The sequence below is a fragment of the Danio aesculapii genome, chromosome 6 (assembly GCF_903798145.1).
Source record: "Danio aesculapii chromosome 6, fDanAes4.1, whole genome shotgun sequence".
Classification (NCBI taxonomy): Eukaryota; Metazoa; Chordata; class Actinopteri; order Cypriniformes; family Danionidae; genus Danio; species Danio aesculapii.
The window spans coordinates 37,478,357-37,501,446 of record NC_079440.1 but is presented as its reverse complement, the minus strand read 5'-3'; the positions used below and the strand labels follow the sequence as shown (position 1 = coordinate 37,501,446).

The following is a 23,090-nucleotide window of genomic DNA, read 5'->3' as shown; positions in this document are numbered from 1 at the left end:
TACTTCTTTTAAAAGCATTTTAAACATCTTGCTCATCTCTTGCTCATCGAGTGTAGCTGATTTTTTTTTCCTTCCCATTTTGGAGAATCTGTGTCTTTCCAGATCAGACTGTTACATGTGAAAAGCATTTGGAGATGGGATTTTTTCAGGGAATGATGGTACAGAAGCGAGCTCTCAAGAGCCCTCAGGCCTCAAATGCTAGATGGGACCCGAAAGCCAGAATGGGTTTTCAAAGCAATGTCACTTTCTCTGGATAATTCATGATTAAATGAGTTCAGCCTTTTGGCCTAATGCTCAATTTCAGAAAATCCTCCCCTGCGCATTCCTGTTTGCACCAGATTGGTGTGGTTAAACTCTTTAGAGGTGCCAGGGGGGTGTTTGGTGTGCTGTTTAGATCTCAGCTTGATGGGATTTTAAAGATTTGTGGTTTTTGATTTCAGTCCCGGTTTACCGTTCGATTTCATTTAACAATGTAATTAAAATATTTGCTTTGTTTAATGGTTCTGATTTTTTTTAAGTCCCTCTTCTCCAGTTAACTGTGATTAACACAAATTGTGTTGGTGTGTGTTGGTTTTAGATTTTTGTTTTGTGTCTTGACTATTTTCTTTTTTTATTAATTGTTGGTATTATACAGTTAAGTATCTAATTAACTAAAAAAACTATCAATATATGTTTTATTTACCATCAATATAGATATGCTTTATTTATTTATTTTTATTTATTTTTTATTTATTTTTATTTATTTATTTATGTATTTTTTATTTATTTTTTATTTATACATTTTTGGTGAGGTTTACAGAGATTTTCAGTTCCCCTTCACTGTTGTTTTTGCGGTTGTTGGTTTGGGTTTGATTCTGTTATGACTTTTCAACATTTTATTTAACTTAATTATGTAATTGTTTTATTTGCTTTTTTCTTTTTTGTTTTGATTTTACTTTTACAAATGCATATTTGATAAATTGAGATATAAGCTCACAGTGTTGTTCACCAGTTGGGCAGCAGAACCTGGTGTCCTGGATGTACACAACAACTGAGCAAATGCCAAGGTCATGCGTTTGATTCCTATGCAACAAAAACATTTATAAAATGCTCATTTTAAATCTACTTTGTTTCTTTGGACTATAGTGTCTGCCAAACATATAAATTACATGATTTGTTTTAATTTTAAGTAGGGCGAAATGGCAAAAAAAAAAATCAAGATATCATGTTTCATATCATTCGATATCGATAATTATTATAAAAAAACATTTAACAGTTCATTTAGGAATATTAGGATTTTTTATTTAACCACTTTAATTTACTTTACTAAAATTACTATGGTAAATAGTTTTAATCATCAAAAATAAAAATGATAAAACAAAATATCTGATCTCTTTATAATAAAATAAACATAAGTGTTAAAGAGACTCTTAAACTTGAAGCACAAAGCTTTTTTTCATTTTCAGCTTGGCTGTATCACCTTGATGTTTGCCTTGCATGATCTTTTAAGCGATCAGCTCTTCTTGTCTAGAAAAGTTAGATTCTTTGTAGTCTACCGAGTGTTCCATGCAACACAAATATTATAGACTAATATGCACTCTGCAGAATTGCTGAGCAGTTTACTTGTAAAATGTTTATTTTTTTTCATCTTGTGTCTTAGCATACCAATGAATTACAATGTCACGGATGAATCACAAAAGGTTGTTCTTTTGAACCTTAACCAAAGAATGAAATTGAAAAGCAGAGATGGACAGATAAACACTTTGTTACAGGCATTTTAGTATTTATGTAGGCTTTGCACTTTCTCCACCAAAGCTGACATTGAATCATTCCATCAGTATAACAATAGATGCCTAAAAATGGCAAACTACACATGAATATCAACAGAGTAACTTCTGCTGTGCTCAGATGTGTAGACGAAATCCTGATAAGACTTTGGCATTTCGCTCTCGATGATCTTTCAGACGTTATAACAAAGCCTTTTTGTCTTGGTAAAATCATTCAGGCGTACATTTAGATCACATTTTGAGAGGACGCTCCATTATTCAATGCATGATTAGTTCATTCACTTCCATCCAAATGCTAATGCGTTACAGTGACATTTAACATTAGTTTGAATGCGTGAAACACAATAAAAGTCAACAGCTTTATGGTGACGCTTAATCATCTTTAGTGTTCGTTAGTTAGCTGTTTAACGGCTCAGACCTTTTTGATTCTCCTTCACATAGTGTCTGACAAGCGTTAACAGCTCTGGATAGTTAATGGTAGTCTACAAGGTGCCACTAAATTGTAAAGGGATACTTTTTAACTTGCCGTAAAAGCTGATATTTGAGATTGTTTAATGTTTCTGGTTATTGTACTACATCAATCCTGGAATGACAATGGAGGAAATCCACATGGACTGTGTTTTAATAGAGACACTAGTTTTGTCTGATCTTTTTGAAGCTGTATTGTTGTCTAGGGTGTGCCGGTGCCCTCAGGCAACTTTCAGTGTCATAACTCTAACAATGCTCACTGTTTTCTTGTCATTTTTTTTCCAGACACTATTGTTTTAAATCCGTCATGTTAGAGAGAAAGGTAACAGTGTTCACTTACATGCTCAGCGTTTTCGCTTTTAAGATCTTTGAGCGATGCATTTCAGTCCCCAATGTCATGTTCCTGTCCTCAGGGCTGCTTGACTTTGAAAACCTCAGGGGCCGCAAAGCCTCAAGATCCTTTTTAGCTTGAAAAGCCCTTCAGCTTGATGTTTCGTATTCATGAAGCCAGTAGACGACATGTGGAAGGCGGTAGGACTAAAATCACTTTTAAGCAGCTTTATTCATGAACTTGAGATATCAAAATTCCCTTGATCTGTTGACATATAAGAGGTCTTTGTACTATAAAAAAAATCCTGTAACTTTCAGAGCTCAAAAAATTCTACTTAATCTAACAAAAGCTTATATTGAAGCCTTTCAGCCAAAACAACAGGTTGTGAAATGTGCCATTTTATTATGTTATAGTGAAACACCATCTTTACAGAATAATGCTTCTACACCTACTTCAAAACAACTCCATGTTTTTCTCCGCCCACTTATTTACTTATGCAGTAGCTAAAAAACAAGTTGCAGGTCTGCACAAAAACGAGACAATACTTTGTACAAAAGACCGTGCACTACCAAGTTGACATGATCCCGGGCCAGCATTGGGAAAGAGTAGATGAACTTTATTTTTAATGAGTAAGACATTTACTAGAGCATTTATGTAAATTCAGAGTCTTCCATCAGCCATGTATTCAAACAGGATGTTCAGATAATGGGGATCAAAGCAGTAAAGGAAATAGCATATTATGTTTTAAGTTCTATTAAATCTTGATAATATAAGTTGACCTTAAAGAACAGTACAGGATTTTGTTCTCAGTCAATAACCCTCATTATTTACTTATTTATTTATATTGTAATCGTGTTGCTGTCATTTTTCAATTAGATATTTTTACTATAGAAATTAAGTTACAAAGTGGCTGGTTTGTGTCTGTATTCTATTTGAAGCACTGCAACAGTCTGCAAAGTAAAGTAGTTTAGTTTGGTTTGGTCTAATTAGTTTAGTTTAGTAGGTTAAGTTTAGTTTGGTTTAGTCTAAATTACTTTAGATTAGATTAGTTTACTTCAGTTTGGTTTGGTTTAGTAATTAATATGTTTTTTTTTCTTCATGTTAAGTGCCACCAGCTTGTTTATAGTTTTCATTTCAGTTAACTGCCCTTTATGTTCAATCTCACAAGAGCTTTTCAAACTGCTCTACATGTCACACATGTTATTTTGCAACCCTTTAAAAATAAGAGAGAAAGAGAGAGATGCTAATTGCTGTGTTGTTGTGAATATGGGGAATAATGGCAGGTCCCAGCGAATGAGAAAGGCACAATCATTTTAATCTTACACATTTTAATTAGTTATTATAATAAATTATTTAAACAGTATTTTTAAATCATAATTCTAAAATTAGGGCTGCTTGATTAATGGGGGATCATAATCATGATAATTTTGGCCAATTTTAAAATAAGGATTATTTCAAATAATCATGAATGGGCCATTTGACCAAAATTCACTACAAATTTCACAGTTCTAAATACCAGCAGAATAGGTAATTAAATCCACAAAAATATCGTACAACACTGTTACGTGCAGCGAAATTGGACCCCTCTGACCATACTCAAACATCACACATTTCAGAGGAAGACAGGTCAGTCAAGAGGTAGCATAGAAAAGTACAGATAAAGTTGTGCTTTTGCAGAGAGACAAATGAGAACAGCTGAAAAGGGGGAAGGATATGATGTAATAATCATTTTATCTTGATTATTGTTTTGTTGTTGTTGTTCGAATAAGTTGAATAATTGCACATCTCTAGCAAAATTAGGTATGTATTTTCAGAAATAGGCAGCATGTGCCATTCTACATATTTTATTTGTAATATAAAAACATTTTTGGGTTTACCATTGAAAGTAACTTTTGCAAATGTCAAACATCTTTCCATTTCAGACAGTACTTCTCAATGCCATCACTGAAAGCTTCTTGTCTACACAACCCAGAAGTACAAAAACAAATTTGTGTGTACCATTACTATTCCATTTATACATTGTCTATTCCATATACCTCTCTGACACAGTCAAGGATGTCTCAGAAAAAGGAAAAAAGTCAATAAACCGGATTCAGCAATCTGCCTAGCAGAAAGCCCTGAGCGGAAAAGCAATGAGGGCATTTGTGTGGCCGCTAGCAAATCTCCGTCAGTCCAGCTGTGAGCCAAACGCTGCTCTTTTACCCTCGTTGACCCTTAGTGCCTCAGTTCTATCCACACATTTTTAACCAACACCTCACATATACACATCCCTCAACATATTGCACAGGACAGCCAATATGTCTAGACTACAGACATGAGTTACAACGTTTCGCTCCCAAGCTTGTTGTATTTCACATGCTGCTCAGTGTGTCGTCTCATGTCTGACTGGAATATCAAACATGCTAAAAAAAATCCTGATTTACATTCACCCCTTTAAGTTTGGTTCTTGCATAATGAATGCACAGCACTCCTGCATTGTTTTGCCAATTATCAAAAAGACCAGCATAGTAATGGTGTGCTTGAGAAAGGCTTACATTGTAATACTCAGCATATTTTCTCTTTTTTTCATGCCAGATATGCTTATGTTCTCAGGCAGCGCTGGATTAGTTTGTTTCATCTAATCTGCTTTTAAATGCATTGCTTTCAAGTATGAAACATGCATCGCAGACCATCAGAGACCTCAGCACTTTTTTTATCTTATTTTTGTGTGCTAGATAAGAAGTTGTTTTTTTTATGCTTGGAAGGATACGTGTTGGAATCAAGTTTCATCCGAGTTGATGCTCAGGATGACAGTCAGCTTATCTGCTTTGTGCAGTCGATACACACTTTGAAACAAACTTTCCTGTGATGTGTTTTGACTAGTGGGCGTTTTAATAATCTTATCCTCAGATGAACCTCTTAAAGTGTGTTTATTGGCTATCGGATACATATTCATTGCTTATGAAACATCCCCACAAGCCTTCCTCGTTAATTAGCATCAACATTAAAAAGTCAGCCATTGATTCAACATTTATATTTCCAAAGAGTTATGTTTGGTCTTTAGTCTCTTTTTTTTATACTCGCCTGATTGACAGGTTAACTTCTTTAACTGTGAATTTGCTATTGCATGTTTAAAACAATTATGTCCTATATATGATCGAATATTGACAAACTATATATTGTTGGAAAGCTCTAATATTTAGCATTGCTTTGTAATTGAATTAAAATATTTAGTTATAGCAATAATTAATGAATTTGTGAGGAGTGTAGCATAAAAATAATACTCTAAAATAACAGTTGTGGTTTTTGTTATGAAAAGATTTAAACCAAATATATTCTCTAATATTTGTCCAAAATATTTAGGACTTAATTAAAATCTAATATAAAGTGAAGTGGCATTAATTGTGGCCTAGTGGCCTTTGCTGGTACAGCAGCTCACAAAAACCTTTTATTTGTAATATCAGTCCAAAATTTGGAACAAAGATCCTTAGGGTTTTTTATATATATAGAGATCATATAAGCAGTTGAAGTCAGAATTATTAGCCCCATTTTTTTTTTTTATTTTTTTTTTTTTATTTATTTATTTATTTTTATATTTCCCAAATGATGTTTCACAGAGCAAGGAATTTTACACAGTATTTCCTATAATATTTTGTTTATTTCGGCTAGAATAAAAGAAGTTTTTAATAACCATGTTAAAGTCAAAATTATTAGCCCCTTTAAGCTATATTTTTTCAATAGTCTACAGAACAAACCATCGCTTTACAATGACTTGCCTATAATTACCCTAACCTGCCGAGTTAACCTAATTAACCTAGCTAAGCCTTTAAATGTCACTTTAAGCTGTATAGAAGTGTCTTGAAAAATATCTAGTCAAATAATATTTACTGTCATCATGGCAAAGATAAAATAAATCAGTTATTAGAAATGAGTTATTAAAACTGTTCTACTCTGTCTTTCTGTTAAACAGAAATTGGGGAAAGAAATAAACAGGGGGGCTAATAATTCAGGGTGGCAACTGCTGCTGCTTACAAAATAATCTGGAGCTCTTGAAAGCAGCAGGACTGTGGGTGCACGAGCATCTTTTTTTTTTCCATGTCGGTTTCAAAGAGAACCGATCGCACCAGTTGTGTTTCCAGGCATGATTGCTTCATGCAAGAAAACGGGAGTGTGCATGCTTTTAAAAAAAACTCTGTTTATATAACCTTTATAAAGAATGTTAATGAGCAAAGCTAAAGAAAACTTTAAAACCCCAAACTAATATTGAATATGTGGCAAAGTCTGCACTTGTGGGTTTAAATGTCTAGGTAGAAAGTTGTTGTCCAGGGGTACGTAGCTGTAAATTTTGAAAAAAAAAACTTCATGGAGGTTGTCAGAAGTCTGGCAGTACTACACAAAGCCTGGATGACATTGTGTTCAAATCTCTAAAAAGCCAAGAGTTTCTTACATGGAGTTTTATATAATGTACCTGCCCTCAATCCACAACCCATGTGAACTTGCCTGAAAAACTTGAAAAAAAAAAAAAAACCACAACAGTCAAAAAAAAAATAAAAATATTCACATGGGAACAGAAGAGATATAATTAGAGCATAGTCTCCCCTGGCTCTTGAAGATCCAAGGCAACTGCTGTGGCATTTCAGAAAATAAGAAGACCTTTATGTAAGCTGTAACACCTATATTATTATAAGGTTATTTAATAATCATTCTCTTTTATTAAATTACTCAGCAGATGCTGTAAAATACTGAAATATAATAAGGTAGTATGTTCTAATAATAGCTGTGTACACTAAGAATTGGAAGATTATTTCCTCACTAAAAGATTCTGCGTCTTAAACACAAAGTATACCTTTATTTACAGATTTTAGTACATACACAGCCTTTCAAAATGTTGTTCATTTGTTGGCATACACACACACACACACACACACACACACACACACACACACACACACATATGCTCTACACATGTGCATTAAAAAAGATCCATCTCTGTCCAGCATATGCACTTTTTTATCCAGATGCTCTGATTGGAAACAACATTTGTTCACTAATTTAAATTAAGAGTTTCAGGTATGTTTGAATCACTCCTTCCAAGTGGGCATTTGTTGTTTACATCCTCTTTTCTTTTCTGACTGCAAAACTGCGGCCATTCTTGATGCTTTGTGTACAAACTATGTAGAATGCAAAAATGTAGAAACTTGGCAGTTTCATAAAGTTCTGGTGACTAAATTTGCACACTTTAATATGTGACTAAGCCTCAAGGCCAAAACATTTTTCTCTTTTCTTCTGTTTTTCATTTAATAAATTATTGAGTGCTGACCTTCTTTGGTATTTGTCATTCGAAGAAATTTGGTTACAGCACCAAACTTATCTGGAAGAGAGTGGTCATTCATATTTGATCACACGTGTATTTGTATTTCCATTAGTTTGTTCTTAAACTTGAGAAATTAAAATTCTTAAAATTAAGATGATTTCATGTTGGCGCCAATAGCCTAGTGGTTAGTGCGTCGACATATAGCACCCAGGTGCTTGCGGCAACATGAGTTCAATTCCACGCTCTGTCCTTTGTCGATCCTTCCCCTCACTCTGCTCCCCATACTCTTTGTTAATCTCCACTGTCCTGTCAATGAAGGTGAAAACCCCTAAAAAAAAAAAAAAAAACACATATATATATATATATATATATATATATATATATATATATATATATATATATATATATATATATATATATATATATATATTTATTTTTTTTTTTTTTTTTTTTATATATATATATATATATGATTTTATTATTTTGTTACATTAAATCTAATCAAGTGGAAGCTTTTGACCAACTTTCACTCCTTAAAGGGATAGTTCACAAAAAAAATACAATGCTGTCATTAGCTACTCATTATTTACATGTTTCAAACCTGTGTCATGAGTTTATTTCTTCTGTTAAACACAAAGGAAGATTTTTTGAAAAATATCAACCATTGACTTCCTCAGTATCTGTTTTTCCTTCTATGGGAGTCAATGGTTAGATAATGTTTATCTTGGAAAAATCTTCTTCTGTATTTAATAGAATAAAGAAACTCAAATGTTTGGAACCACTTGAGGGAGTAAATAGTGAGTAAATTTTCATTCTTGCAAAAACTGTCCCTTTAAAGTGAGTCGATTCACTGATTTAAATAATTTGGCCCTATAGCAAGTCTTCAGTTGATTCAAATGATCTGTTCAAAGCAAGTTTCCTCTATCCAGTTAACGATGTACTTATTCAAATGATCTGTTCCAAGCGAATCCCTAGTTAAAACTCTCACTAATTCAAATGAATTAAAAAGAGTGAGTCTCCAGATAACAATTCAGTGATTCAAATTGTTAAAGAGCCCCTATTTTGCATTATAAAAGGTCATATTTTGCATTTGGGGGTCTCCAACAATAGGCTGATATGCATGCAAGGTAAAAAAAACACTTTCATTGTCTTATAATATGCATTTATTTTTACCAAATTATCCCATATGATTTGTTCAGCAATTCATTTGTTCCCAAACCCCTCCTTAGCATGAAGCTAATCTGCGCTGACTCGTCCAATAACTCAGTCTGTTGTGATTGTTCAACTGGGTTCAGCGCAAGACAGAGAGAAACGAGTTACAACACACAAGTTACAACACAAAATTAAACACACATTTTGCAAACTACACAAAACGAGGCAACAATTTTAATCACATTTACATGTTATGATCCGGAGAAAGAAGAAACTGGTTCAAATGAACTGCTGTGTTCACACCAGATGCGGTACGCACGTGTGAACATTTTTAGTTTACTTGCTTCATTCACACGTCAAATCCGCTTCATTTGCGCATCGAAGTTAATTTGATTCGTGTGATGGCCAGGGCTTCTGTCTGCCTGGTAACTCTAGCTTCATTGCTCTAGCTCCATTACATGGATTTTATTGAGAGAATAGTTGTGTTTATGTGCTTTAGGAAGACTGAAAAACAGTGTTGATTCATTTGGGGCCGTGCCTGGATCCACTAGATCCAGGGTTCGTACGGGTGCTGGAAATCCTGGAAAATGCCTGATTTTTAATATAATGTTTTCAAGGTTAGAAAAGTGCTGGAATTTTGGATAAAGTGCTTGAACCTGCTTGAATTTCAAATTGCAGGTCTCAAAATTCATTCAACGGATGCGCAGATATAGGAGACATTCTCGCAGAATGCATTTTTGCACCTGAAAATGACAAACGCAGCGCTAAGGAATAGTTTAAAACAGTTGTCATGTCAACTTGCTGCTGTAAACAAAGTCCGCTATATCTGCCCTGCCTTAAAGCTCTTCTGATTGGCCCACTGCTCTTGCTCTGAACACGAATGGATTGGGCAATATCAGCTGTCAATCACTCTGTCAACGCTTGCTTTCAAATGACAGGGAGCTACAGTCGTAAAAATGTAAAAGTCTGAGTACGAGAGAATGAAAATAACACCGACAGATTTTGTTTTAGAAACCACCTGAAGTTACAAATAATGCCACATCTGATCAGTAATCATGTGGTGATCTACCTTTTACACTTTTCGAAGAGTGGATAAAAGACTTCCGGTGGGTTAAAGTCCGCTATGAAAATGACTAAAGCTATTCACCATAAAGCTTGAGGGTCGGAGTTTGCAGGTAACCGCGCTTGCCACACATTTTAAGCACGAGATATTCTTTTTAATCCTTAATTTGATCATCATGATGTTGTCGTGCAACTGCAGCACGTACAGCATTGCAAAAAGGGCTTGCATTCACTAAGATTAAACTAATATTGCAGCTCATGAAAGACTGTTAAGATGCTGTTAAGATGGCATATATGCAAATAATAAGTTCTTTGTCAGTATCTACCTAACCTGTTTGGCCTACTCCTGGATAAGCTAGTTATTATTTTTGCAATATATTTTGTTTAGTGCAGTTTCATTTTTGCACTATTTCATTGCAGATTTGTTCCTAAACTCAACAGTCTAAAGGGCACTTCCCTTCTAATTTAAGTTATTGTGTGCTTCACGCCATGCCATGTGAGGGCTGCTCAAGATAAGCAGAAGGTAGATTTTTTTTTTTCCTATTTTACACAAAGTGTTTATTAAAATTGTATTTATTTGTCTGGGGATTATGTGCCATAAATCATGAAATCATGTTAAAGTCTGACAAAGTCCCATACATAATAGTCTCTGCTGCTCCTTCCTTTAATAGCAAATGGCCAACGAATCCCATGTTGTAGCGTAGGTTTTGTATCAAAAATCTGAAAAATGACAGGAACAAACACAGCACATGGTTGGTATCGTTGTAAAAGTGAATTTTATTCCCCGCAGCCGTATCTCCATCCGTCAGTGATCGTCATCTTCGTGTCATGATCAGTCCTGTGATCCCCGCAGTCCACTAGTGTCTGAAGGCAAAGGCGCGTTAACATTTTTACCGGAACCGGTACTTCATATTTGGTGATGTATCATATCAACGTCGACACATTCAAGTAAAAGATTTGAACCCAACTTGATTCATTTATTCGACTCTGAGTCGACTATTTTGTTAAAGAATCAATAGTTTTAAACATGGTGCACTTTCAGATTTAAACCTCAGCTGGATGTTTTCATTCACTTAGTGCTGTGTTTTACACCGCATGCAAGGTCATTTTCAAAAACCCATAATAGGGGCTCTCTTAAGTTAGACTGCGTCTTTAGTTAAAAATTCACTTGTTCAAATGATCTTGTGGTAGGGGTAGGAGTCGTAGTAGTAATTTAGTGTACAATACGTTTTGATAATATATGACAACTTTAAAAAAAAAAATTAAGTACATTCTATTTGTAATAAATAAGTACATCAAAAACCTTTTTGAAATTTGACTCAAGTTAAATTAAAAGGGAGTAGTTTTATGGGAGTAACATTTTATTGGGCTATCTGTACTTTCCACTAAACTTCTTAATTTCTGTACTTCATCCACCTCTGCAGAGGAAATATGTGCTGCAGTTCTAGCTTTAGTCCCCTGTGAAACAGTCTCTAGAGAGTCAAGTTTGTGGAGCATGACAGACAGTTCCACTAAGTCCTTATTTGACCCATACCTAAAAAGCTCAGGTGTTCATGGATCCTGATGAAACTTGTCACTAATGCATCAGGCTTTTAGTAGCTGCTGTTAATTACGCATCCATCACATAATCACAGATAAAACTAATTAGGTTTTTCTGCAGCAGTTAATTGAAAGCTCTCAAATGAATGGGGCTTCCCTTGATACCTTTTAACAGATGTGTTTTCTTCAGCCGTTTACCAAAGTCTGCTCTGCGCTGTGTTTTCTGTTACGCAGCAAAAAAAGAATGCAGATTCGAGAGCAGATGATAGTGTAATTATTCCCCGTGGAGTGATGGAAATATTCCAGAAACCATCATAGATAAACTATATTTGCATTTCCAGAAGGAAATACTGGTGCTTGCAAAGCAGCAAAAGCACATTCTCTGCGAAAATGTCAGATTGGAACAGTCATAAAATTTGTTGCTGTTATAATGGCTCATGTCTGTCTGAGTGTGATAGTCAACTCACAACACCGTCTCTGTGAAACCTTTGCTATGTAAATGGTTTTGGTGGATTAAATGTGTTTAGAAGACAGATCTCAGTTCGGTATGAAAATAAATGTAATAAAGACCAGTTGTAATATATTGTTTGGTTAGATTTTGAATAGCAAATGTAGTATTATATAATTTAGCTTATTAAAACCCAAGTAAACCATATTGTGGAAAAAACAACACTTTTTTTGATAATTTACATAATTTGAAGTACAAAAAATAGCTAATTTAATATTGCCTAATCAAATGAAGTCTCTTTCAATGATTGCTAAGGTTTTTTTAGACACTCACACACACTTGAACACTTGATTTGATTAGGAGCACGGTCCTGCTTTTCATTTATTCATTCATAATATGCCAAATGACATGACTGCTTATGCTTTATAACTAATTCTATTTTTCATGACTGAATTTCTCAATTCTATCCACACTTTCCTTATTACAGAAATCATAGAGGCTCTATACATGTTCATAGTTTATGTCCCATGTCTCAAACATTATTGAAAGCCTTTTTATTGATTGAGCTGAACAATCTGTACAATCAATGAATTCATTCCATCCAAACATAATGTTTGTGAGGCTTTTTTCAGATTTGCAGCATGTTCAGTCCACACACTCATCATATATTTATATATATATATATATATATATATATATATATATATATATATATATATATATATATATATATATATATATATATATATATATATATATATATATATATATATAAACTGAATAGTATATGCCATCAAACATACATGCTATGAAAATACATAAAAATCTGACTTTAAAAAATGTAGTGGTTTTAAATTTCATATGTTCAATATTCCAGTTACGAAATTCAAATTCGAATTAAGAAATTCAAAACAATTTTTAATGGCAAATGATATTTAGTTTTATTAAAAGTAAATTGTTTTCCAGCGATGGGTTGCGTCTGGAAGGGCATCTGCTGCGTAAAAAATGTGCTTGATAAGTTGGCGTATCATTCCGCTGTGGCAACCCCAGATTAATAAAGGGACTAAGCCGAAAAGAAAATGAATGAAGGAATAAAATACAATTGTTAATAAATCACATTTTTCATAGACTTAAGGTTCCGTTCAAGTCACAAGTCTTGATTTTTCTACAATTTTTTGACATTGTTGAAAACATCACAAAATCATCGTATGAAAAGAACTACGGTCAATATTTGTTAAATTGAAGTTAATGCACAATACCTCGTTATCTTTGCTCTGCCATATCAGTTTGATGCCTCTACAATACTGTATCTGTCAGCATGTGTCTCTGACCTCTGTTAACACTCCGTTTTCACACTTTGTACTGTAAAATCATTGCATTTTAGTTTGAGTGCAAGTCCAGATCAGTTTTGAAAAAACTGAAAAAGCAAAAACCTGCTGCTTGGCGAACACAAATATCTATAAATTGACAGTTTTCTGTATTTTTGTGATTCATGTTTTTTCTTCTTATTTAGGCATTTGAATTGCATAATGGGATCTTGATCTTTCTTCCAACATTTAACCTTGAAAAGTTTGACTTTTATGAACATTTTTAATAGTTTGAAGTGTTATATTGTCTGAGTTGGTGTTGTATATTATGCTGCTAAAACCTGGTAATAAGCTGCCAGTACATTTTCTGTTATTTTACAAACTTAGTTCTCTATATGTTATTCCTAAACAATATACTAAACAACAACTACTAAAATGTCAATAACCGTCACTTTGTTAAACTGAGTTGAATTTTCAACAGTTTCAAAAGTTGACAGAGCAGAGATCAGTGCATGTTTTTACAGTGCATGTTTGTTTTTAAAAAAGGAACCGAATCTGATTTCTGGTCAGAAGATCATTGTATCATTGTACTCTGTAATGTCTGTCTGCAGTCTCTCTGGATGAGGTAGATTCACTGGGTGAGCAGGTGTTGTTTACAACGTGTCTCTCTGCAGCACTGCCCGAATAAACAGCTGTCAGTAGACAAATACACACACACAGAGACACACACACACACACACAGAGAAGGAAATCCTCATCAACTGACACGAACCACCGCTCTGCCAAAGAGTGAGAAATGAAAAATGAGAAGTCGAGGAGAACATCTTTTCCAATATAGTTCATGCAATATGGTTTGACATCAATTCAATCTTAAGTAAAAGCCCCCTTTGCTGTGTGCATCGTTACTTTGGATATGAAAAAAATGAGTCATTTATGCCATATGATCATGAATTTTTTAAATATTTCACTTTGGCACTAGAGTCACTGAAAGAGAAATAATAGACCTTCTTCATTAATACTGTGTCGTACTATATGAATAAAAGTTCTCACGCAACTCTGTAAAAAAATGCAGGGTCCCACACAATTCATTCATGTTGTCCCAACATAAATTAATTGTTAATTAATAATTCATTCAATAATTATTAATTAAGTTAGCACAACAAATTTAAGTAGACTGTACATAAAACATTTAAGTTGTGTCAAAAAAATCTAAAGAATTGTGTTTAAGTTTGTTTTATGTAGTTTATTTTATATAAGTAGTTTGAACAAGCAGAAAATGTATTCTCAAAGATTAAGATTCTCTGTGGATGCAGAGACTCCATATGTGCAGAGAATAGCGTCAAACAGCCTTGTGTGTTTAGACTATCCTGTCACACAATGCGGCGAAAATCATACGGTAATCAAGACTGTAATAGTTTGATTGTGTTTACATGTTTACATTCGGAGAGCAGAATTTACAGCAGATCTTTCAGTCCACAGTATTGTAGTGATATTAACGTAGTGTAAACTTAGTAACTACATCATTTTCACTAAGGTATGTCTTTAAAAACTGAAAGAGTACTGCTGATGATATTAACTAACTTTGCCTCTGAATAGACATAAACAAAGAACATTATTCACACTAGACATAAAGCTCTACTGGGGCACAGCTCTCCCTCAAAAAAATAAAAATAGAAAATTATATATATATATATATATATATATATATATATATATATATTTTTTTTTTTTTTTTTTTACTGGATTATTGTTATTATACAATTATTATTCTGAATAAATAACAGAAATTAATCCTAAATATAACTGGAGGACACAACTGTGTGATTCTAAGATGATTTAAGAAATCTTTTGCATGAATGTTAATTTCGTTAGAATTAAATTCTATAGACAGTTCTACAGAAGAGGTTTTATAGACTCATCTGTTGTGTGTTGTCTTAGACCCCACTCGTGGCCGTGAATAAGGTTTATTATGTCTTACCTCCCTGACTCATCATCCCTCCTTTTTGCTTCATACAAAAAATCTATCAGGGGCCATGCTTAGTCTAAATTAGATCTCCATCATATTATTTAAACTTCGTTTTGTTGACTTGCATAACTCACTGCCTGCTGACACCTCCACATAAAAGACTGTTATACCGGTTTCACAATGCATGAGTGGCGCACATTCACCAGCTTTGGTTCGGTTGCACATAGAGAATAACGTCTTTATTCTGGGATTACCACTCTTAATAAATGCACTTGCATAGAAAGTGAAATGTATCTAAAAGCATTTACTGGGGCACTGGCGATTATTTTTTTATTTTTATTTTTTACTGGGCCACGTGCCCCAGTAATTGGGGTCTAGTGATGCCCCTAATCACACATTTACCAAATATGTAGAGACAGGACGATCAACACGAACTGGAACTGCGTCTTTTTCTAAAAGAAGTCGAGTGTCAAATCCGGATTTGACCATTTCCAGATGTCTCTCAGGTAAAAAATGTTCCTTACAAACATTTTTTGTCCCGTGTTAGGAAACCACTGTAATCCACACATGTGGATCCACACGTAAGCAGTGCACTCATCACAGGGAAATGGAAACAAAACCTTTGTTGCGGCATATTTATAAACGCAAAACTGATGATCCATGTCTCAGAACAATTCTTCTACTACTTGTTTGAATTACGGTTGGCAACACAATGTGGAGTCTCTCTGCCGTCTGGACACTGTAACAGGTCTTCAAAGCTATGTCATGCATATTAATGAAGTTGCACCTCATTCACAACAGGGCACGCTGATTGGTCTTTGTCATTAATTAATGATGAAAACTCAAAGACTTCACGTTGTACTTGCCCGTACATACATCTAGTCTCCACACTGGAATTTACAGTAGTGTATCTGTGTGAATGAGTGTGTATGGATGTTTCCCAGTGAAGGGGGAATCCGCTGTGTAAACCATATGCTGAGTAAATTGGTGGTTCATTCCGCTGTGGCGACCCCAGATTATTTAAGGGACTAAGCTGAAAAGAAAAAGAATACTTTTGTTAGACTATTGCTAAATTTCTATTAATTTGATGTCAAACCATTCAAAAGTTTAGAATCTGTAGTAATAATTTAGCTAATAAAATAAAGACATGTTCTGCCATTGTCCATGCACATGAACCTGAATAAGAAATCATTTTATCCTACAAAAATACTTGAAACCATAGAATGTTCATGTTGGATTTTTTTTTTCGCTCAGGTTTGGGCCGTCTAGCCTTTGGTTTAGTAATTCAGAAGCAGATGATGCCAGGTTATTTCAAAGGGATCTTCGCAGTACATCAATCTCAGGCAAAATCAGTCTTATCTCCGGCTGCTTCTGTTCCCTCTTCAGTATGTGGGAGGTCAATATCTGACAGCTGGCATTACCATATTTTTTTCTGTGCTGGCCGTGGTATAAACAAGTTGGCTGTGTAGGGTAAAAACTAACAAATTTGTCACAGTCGACTGCCTCCCAGCCCTCTTGAGCTCTGTTTGTTTGCACAGTTTCTCTCACTGCAAACGCCAACGTAATTAATATCAGCAGGAGGAGAGAAGAGACGTGTTTGACCACAGAGCTGGTCAGAGCGATTTGTGTTTCCCAATAGAAACATGCAGTTGTTAATAACTTTGGCTGAAGCACGGGGGCTGAGATGGAGTTTGTTGCAGATGTTCTAATGATTGATAAACTTAGAAAGCCAGGCCTTATGAAATCTTTTTTTTAAGTTATGTACATTTTATTACTTTTTAATTGATTTGTTTCAGTATTTGTGTCAGTATTTCAGTAATTGTTCATTTATTGTTAATTAATCCTTTTTTTTTTTACGTTTTAATGGTTAAAATTAATTGTAGTAATTATAAGACATTCAAAATAGTTTATCAAAATATAAAATTTTTAGAAAACGTATGATGAAAGGTTTTGCATTTTGCATTTGTTATACTTTTTTTTTTTTTTTTTTTTTTACAGTGTTTTGTTACCATGTTATTAACTTTAAAAAGTTATTGTTAAAAGCATTATTGTTTAGCACTTTTAGATTTTAAATGCAAAGGCAAGAACTGAAAAGCTAACATTAGGCTATAAATGGGACTACAGTGCCTTCGGGACACTCGCCTGTGACGTCAGCACCACCCAGCTACAGACAATTTTTCAAGCTTATTTTTAGAAATATGCTCCATGACGATTTACTCTCTCTGTTTATTATATTACAATCCACGTTATATATTATAAACAAATAAATACGCAAAAACACATAGCCCTACGTGCCTTTTGGGTATTTTTTTATGTGGGGAAATACATTTTGTTTTGCTTTACAGTTGTTGTAAAATTTTTAAAACTGTATGTAAATATGTGCCTACATAGTATTATTATAAGACATATTTAAATAAGTGTATGGCTCGCGTGCACACAGCCCGCTTACCTTAATAATAGATGACAGAAATGAGGCGTGAGGGACAAGTCTATATGCCTGCAAGTTCCATCATGAATAGAGAACAGCAATCAATATTCTTTTTTTGTCACGAAGTACAGCAAAAAGCAGCACATACAGTCACATCTGCTATACATTTAAAGGAGGAGTGTGAATACTGCACATACTCATTCATTCATTCATTTTCTTGTTGGCTCAGTGCCTTTATTAATCCGCAGTCGCCACAGTGGAATGAACCGCCAACTTATCCAGCACATGTTTTACGCAGTGGATGCCTTTCCAGCTGCAACCCATCTCTGGGAAACATCCATGCACACTCATACACTACAGACAATTTAGCCTACCCAATTCACCTGTACCACGTCTTTTGGACTGTGGGGGAAACCGGAGCACCCGGAGGAAACCCACGCGAACGCAGGGAGAACATGCAAACTCCACACAGAAACGCCAACTGACCCAGCCGAGGCTCGAACCAGCGACCTTCTTGCTGTGAGGCGACAGCACTACCTACTGCGTCGCCTACTGCAGTTATGACAGTGTTAAATGTGTTCAGATGAAGAAAAAAACATCGAAAATCAGTTGATCACATTAATATGGATGTATTTTTTACACATTTATTTACATGTTTGCATTACTGAGAGCAGGAAAGAGACAGACTGCAGTGGTAAGCAGTATCTTCATAACATTATTTAATTAAAATAAATGATCAACAAATTAATCTGTCTTGACAGTCTTTTCAAGTGAAGGCATTATCTACACACAATATGAATTCCCAATTAGAAAAATACTACAAAGTATAAAATACTATTTATGAAAATACTTAAATAACAGACAATTTCAAATGCCCAACGCAAGTGGGCTACATACCAGACCAGCTCAGCTCAGTGACGTATAATGTCTCCGACACCGCCTGTTGAACATCTTTTTATAGAAGCGTAACTGATTTTAAAAATCAAGAGCGAGATGTAACTGATGTGTTTTTTGTCGTAGAATAAAACATGAAAGTATATTGAGTTTGTGTTAGCCACGAACCTTATTTAAGCAATTTAACTGAAATCCCATTAAAAAAAAAACCATTGACTTTGGGACGAAGGAACCGAAACTGCTAAAATGCTAACTCGTTTTTGGGTTTTTGCATACAAATTGATGTCGTAGTTCCTCCACTCTATTGCCATAGAAACACACAAATAGGATGCAGCAAGCAGAGGAGAACTCTGAGAAATGTTGCTCTCTTTGAAATAAAATGAAAAACACAGACGCACAAAAATGACCGCAAAAAAAAACGGCATAATTGAGTCACGCATTCACCGTGTGACACACATTTGAAACTGCGCGCCACAGCCACACCGTGTATTTAACACAGTGAGAAGGAATGGAGACAAAGCGCATATGAAAGGAATTGTTACCCATAGAAATGCAGTATACAATGTAAATATCTATGACTGTTACTGATCTAATGTTGGAATCCAAGGTTGCTGTTTCCAGATAAATTATGTGACCCAGCCGCAAAGACGTTCATTACTGTAAATATAAACACTGACAAAACTCGCTCAGTGAACTAGACTAATTTATCAGATGCAGCAACACCATGCAAATAACAGCAATAAAATGCAACCCACTAGCCTAACGTGAGTTATAAGAGATATATGTAATTTATATGAACTGATATAACACAAAATAAAAAGGAGTAAACCTCTAAATGCATGTTCAATCATTGAAAAAAATCATATTGAACAAGGTCCTCTTTTTAACAAGCATTATGAGTTTACTTTAACTGTAGTTTACTTTCACTGTAATCCTATAAAATGGTGTAATTTTTATTATTAATATAAAGCTTTTATGCAATTATAAATAGAACTTGTGAAATTTGATCTTTAAATGATAACTTGTTTTCTTTAGCATTTTATGTCATAATTCTAATTATAATTAGGTTACAGTATATACAGTATAACCTTCATTATAACTTTTTAGGGGGGGGTCGATTTAAACTGTAAATTGATTTTTTATTTTATGAATTTTTTTTTTTTTTTTCGTGAAAAAAATTGGGGATTTAAAAAAAAAAAGGACATATTGCCCAGCCCTAAAACAAATAAAGCTTTTATTTCTACTGAATTCTTATTATTCTACTGAGCACTTTGTCACTAATCTCACTTTTTAACTTTATTTTTTATTAAATCAAACTTGTTTATTGACAGGGTGATGTGGAGTAGTTTTAGTTAATGTGTGTACACTAAAAGCGAAAAATATATATTTAAATTTTTTTGTTTGTAATAATTTTTCTAATTAAAATGAATTTTAGTATTTTAAAAGCATGTCTAAATCATTAAGGCCCAATCCCAATTCTATCCCTTAGCCCCTCCCCTTACCCCTTGTTTTGCGCGCTCCCGCCAATGGGTAGGGGTGTCCCAGTTCTTTTTAACTTAAAGGCGTAGGGCTAAGGGCAAGGGGTATATAGTCCTTCAAACGAAGATTTATCAGGACCACACTCGAAACCAAGGAGTAAGAAAATTTCCCAGAATACACCAGCCACAGCTGCACCCGCAAGTAAGGAGATCGTCAAATTAGTATTTTTTGTCATTATTCTGAATTTTTACAACAATCATATGTTTTAATATATTCACAACCAGGTTCATGTGTTACCATCATGCTGTAAAAAAAAATTAATAAAAAAATAAACACGCTAAAATAAAAACATTAAAAAAACACTAAAATAAAAACCTCTAAATTTCGCAATCTATAATCCCTAAATAACTCCTGTATAGCAGTCCCACATCGCTCGACGACACTCGAATACCCTGTCAGTTATGTCTAGTGGCTGGGAATGAGCTTTTTACAGTATCTGCTATAATGTTAATATTGTTTTTGGTGTGATTACATAGATTACGGTGTAAATTGACAGTACAGTTACGATCTTATTGCCACATTAGAACGTTATGATACCATAATATATGCCTTCAGGGATATCTTGTAGATGAATACCAAAAAATAACACAACTGGAATAACTACGGCAGTCGCGATCATCTATCTCATATGAAGCATGAGATCGCAATGACATATGATGACATGTGCAGGTGCTGTCCCAATTCTTAGGGGTACATTTTAAAGCCCTGCCCCTTAACACTCGTTTTTAAGGGCCATGGGGAAGGGGTAGGGGTACAAAAATAGAATTGGGATTTGGCCTAAACTTGCTCACTTTGTTTAACAAAATGTCAACTTTAGTTACGATGTGAATACATTTTATTTCTTTCATCTTTTCATTTTTTTTGCATTTTAAATGTTTTTTTTTTTTCAATGCATTTTAAAATGAATGCTTTCATTTTGACACCTAAACTCTGTAGTTGTACCCGAGGTCTGGAAGAGATTGATTCATGTTGTCCACATGCTGTTGTTTTTGTCGCTTCAAAACGAATCCACTTAAACATTCGCCAAACCACCGGCACCCTGACTTCTGAGAACCTTGAAAAATATGAAATAGATGAATTGCAGATCTTGATCAGGCCTGCTGTTTTCTGTGTTTCTCCAGCCCTCAGAGGAGCCCGTGATCCTGCTGGCATCCCCTAAATTGCTACTACCGTCAGGCAGTGATCTCCCATCCAGCACACCACTGTCTGTGCACCACCAGCTCCAGCTTCTCCAACAGCAGCTCACCCAGCAACAGCAGCAGACACAGGTGGCCGTGGCCCAGGTGAGACCCACATACTGTACACCACACATGCCAATTTTTGGAGGATTTCATGTGCTGCAGAGTGCTGTGTTTTTTAGCTTTCGTATGTATGCCAAAATATTAATACAACGGTTAAAAAATATATATTTTCTGCATGAATGTGTTCTATAAGACTAGGTTATTTTTTTAAGCATCATATGGTCCTTCACATTTTATCAACATGCATATTTGGTATTGAAGGCTCATTTCCTCTTATGTTGAAACCAGTTGTGCAGCGTTAAATATTTGTCAAAGCCATGTTTCTGTTTGTTGTTTGTTAGTTTTTTAGGATTATATACAAATGTTAGGTGTATACTAGACACATAGTCACCTTAGAATTATAAGGTTCTATCTGACATTTTTGTCAAAATTGAGTTATTCACATATTCGTATTAAATGACATCTTATTTACATCGTGATGTTTTTGTATAAGTTGTGTACATTTTAAGACTTTTTATTTAAAAAACAAAAATGGTTTATCTACAAAGTTGAACTCTAGCTTGGCTCAATAAGGTTCTTTCAGTGAGCCAATCAGCATTTTAATACAAAACAAGGACCAATTAGGATCAGATTTCTTTGCCATTTCACCAGACTGCTCCATTGACAGCGGGAAAGACCAGAAAGAAACACAAAATCACTCAAAATCAGAGTTGACTAAATAATGCTGCCACACCACACAAAATTGAGATATGTGTAAATGTGTATATAAATAATTTATTTCTTTATATACTATTTTATTATATATTATTGTTTTTTATTATGTGATATACTAGACACCTATAAGTAATCTATTGTAAATGTGCCCTATAAGGAAATTCTGGGTATACCTAGGCATAGACAAATAATAAGAGATCAGTATATGGAAATGGGCATACTGTGAGCCTCAGACATCATTGATTCCTCGTTCTCGTGTAAATTCTGAGTGTAAAACCCAGTGGACAAAAGGCCAATCAGAACACAAAGCAGACTGTTGCATGACTCACAAGGCATGCCCTCATTATTTGCATGTACTTTAGCTTAGGTTTTGCATCATCCAGACCTGACGAGCAGCCACATCATCAGATCACTAGCCAATACAGACTTTTGCACGCGCCAGGCTGTGTTTGATAAGCCACAATGTTTCCTCGTGAGAGTATGTGTGTGTATATATATATTTCTCATTATGTAGCTAAAACTTTCTGCGACAGAGCTTAACCAACTGCTGAGGCAGCTGAGCGATGGCAGCGCATGTCTGTGATGTACGTCATTTCGCAAGTGACATCATGCTCTTTCTGACGGCTGAGCACTGCACGTCATTCTGCAACAAATGATAATATATAAGATATTATACATATAATAATATAATTATTATATGTATATTATATTATATATATATATGAAAATTAATATCAAAATACCGGAAATGGGTTTAAAACTCATATCACCGTTATTGAAAAAAATCTACCGTGATAAATATTGATATCACAGTCATGACATTGACTCACTTAGGGCTGGACAACAATTGTCCAGCCCTAAGTGAGTGTATATATATTTGGATCGATAGATGAGATACCCTAACTATTCAAATAGAAAAATATATCAAAAAAATATATATCA

The 23,090-nt window shown here is 34.5% G+C and overlaps 1 protein-coding gene across 2 annotated transcripts in view; it reads left to right on the top strand.

Moving 5' to 3' along the window:
* Positions 1-23,090, top strand: part of nos1apa (nitric oxide synthase 1 (neuronal) adaptor protein a) — a 214,550-nt gene that overhangs the window by 142,354 nt on the left and 49,106 nt on the right. For both annotated transcript variants that reach the window (XM_056460125.1, XM_056460126.1), the window contains exon 8: positions 21,315-21,476. In XM_056460125.1, the coding sequence (XP_056316100.1) occupies positions 21,315-21,476 (162 nt within the window). The remainder of the gene's footprint in view (positions 1-21,314; positions 21,477-23,090) is intronic.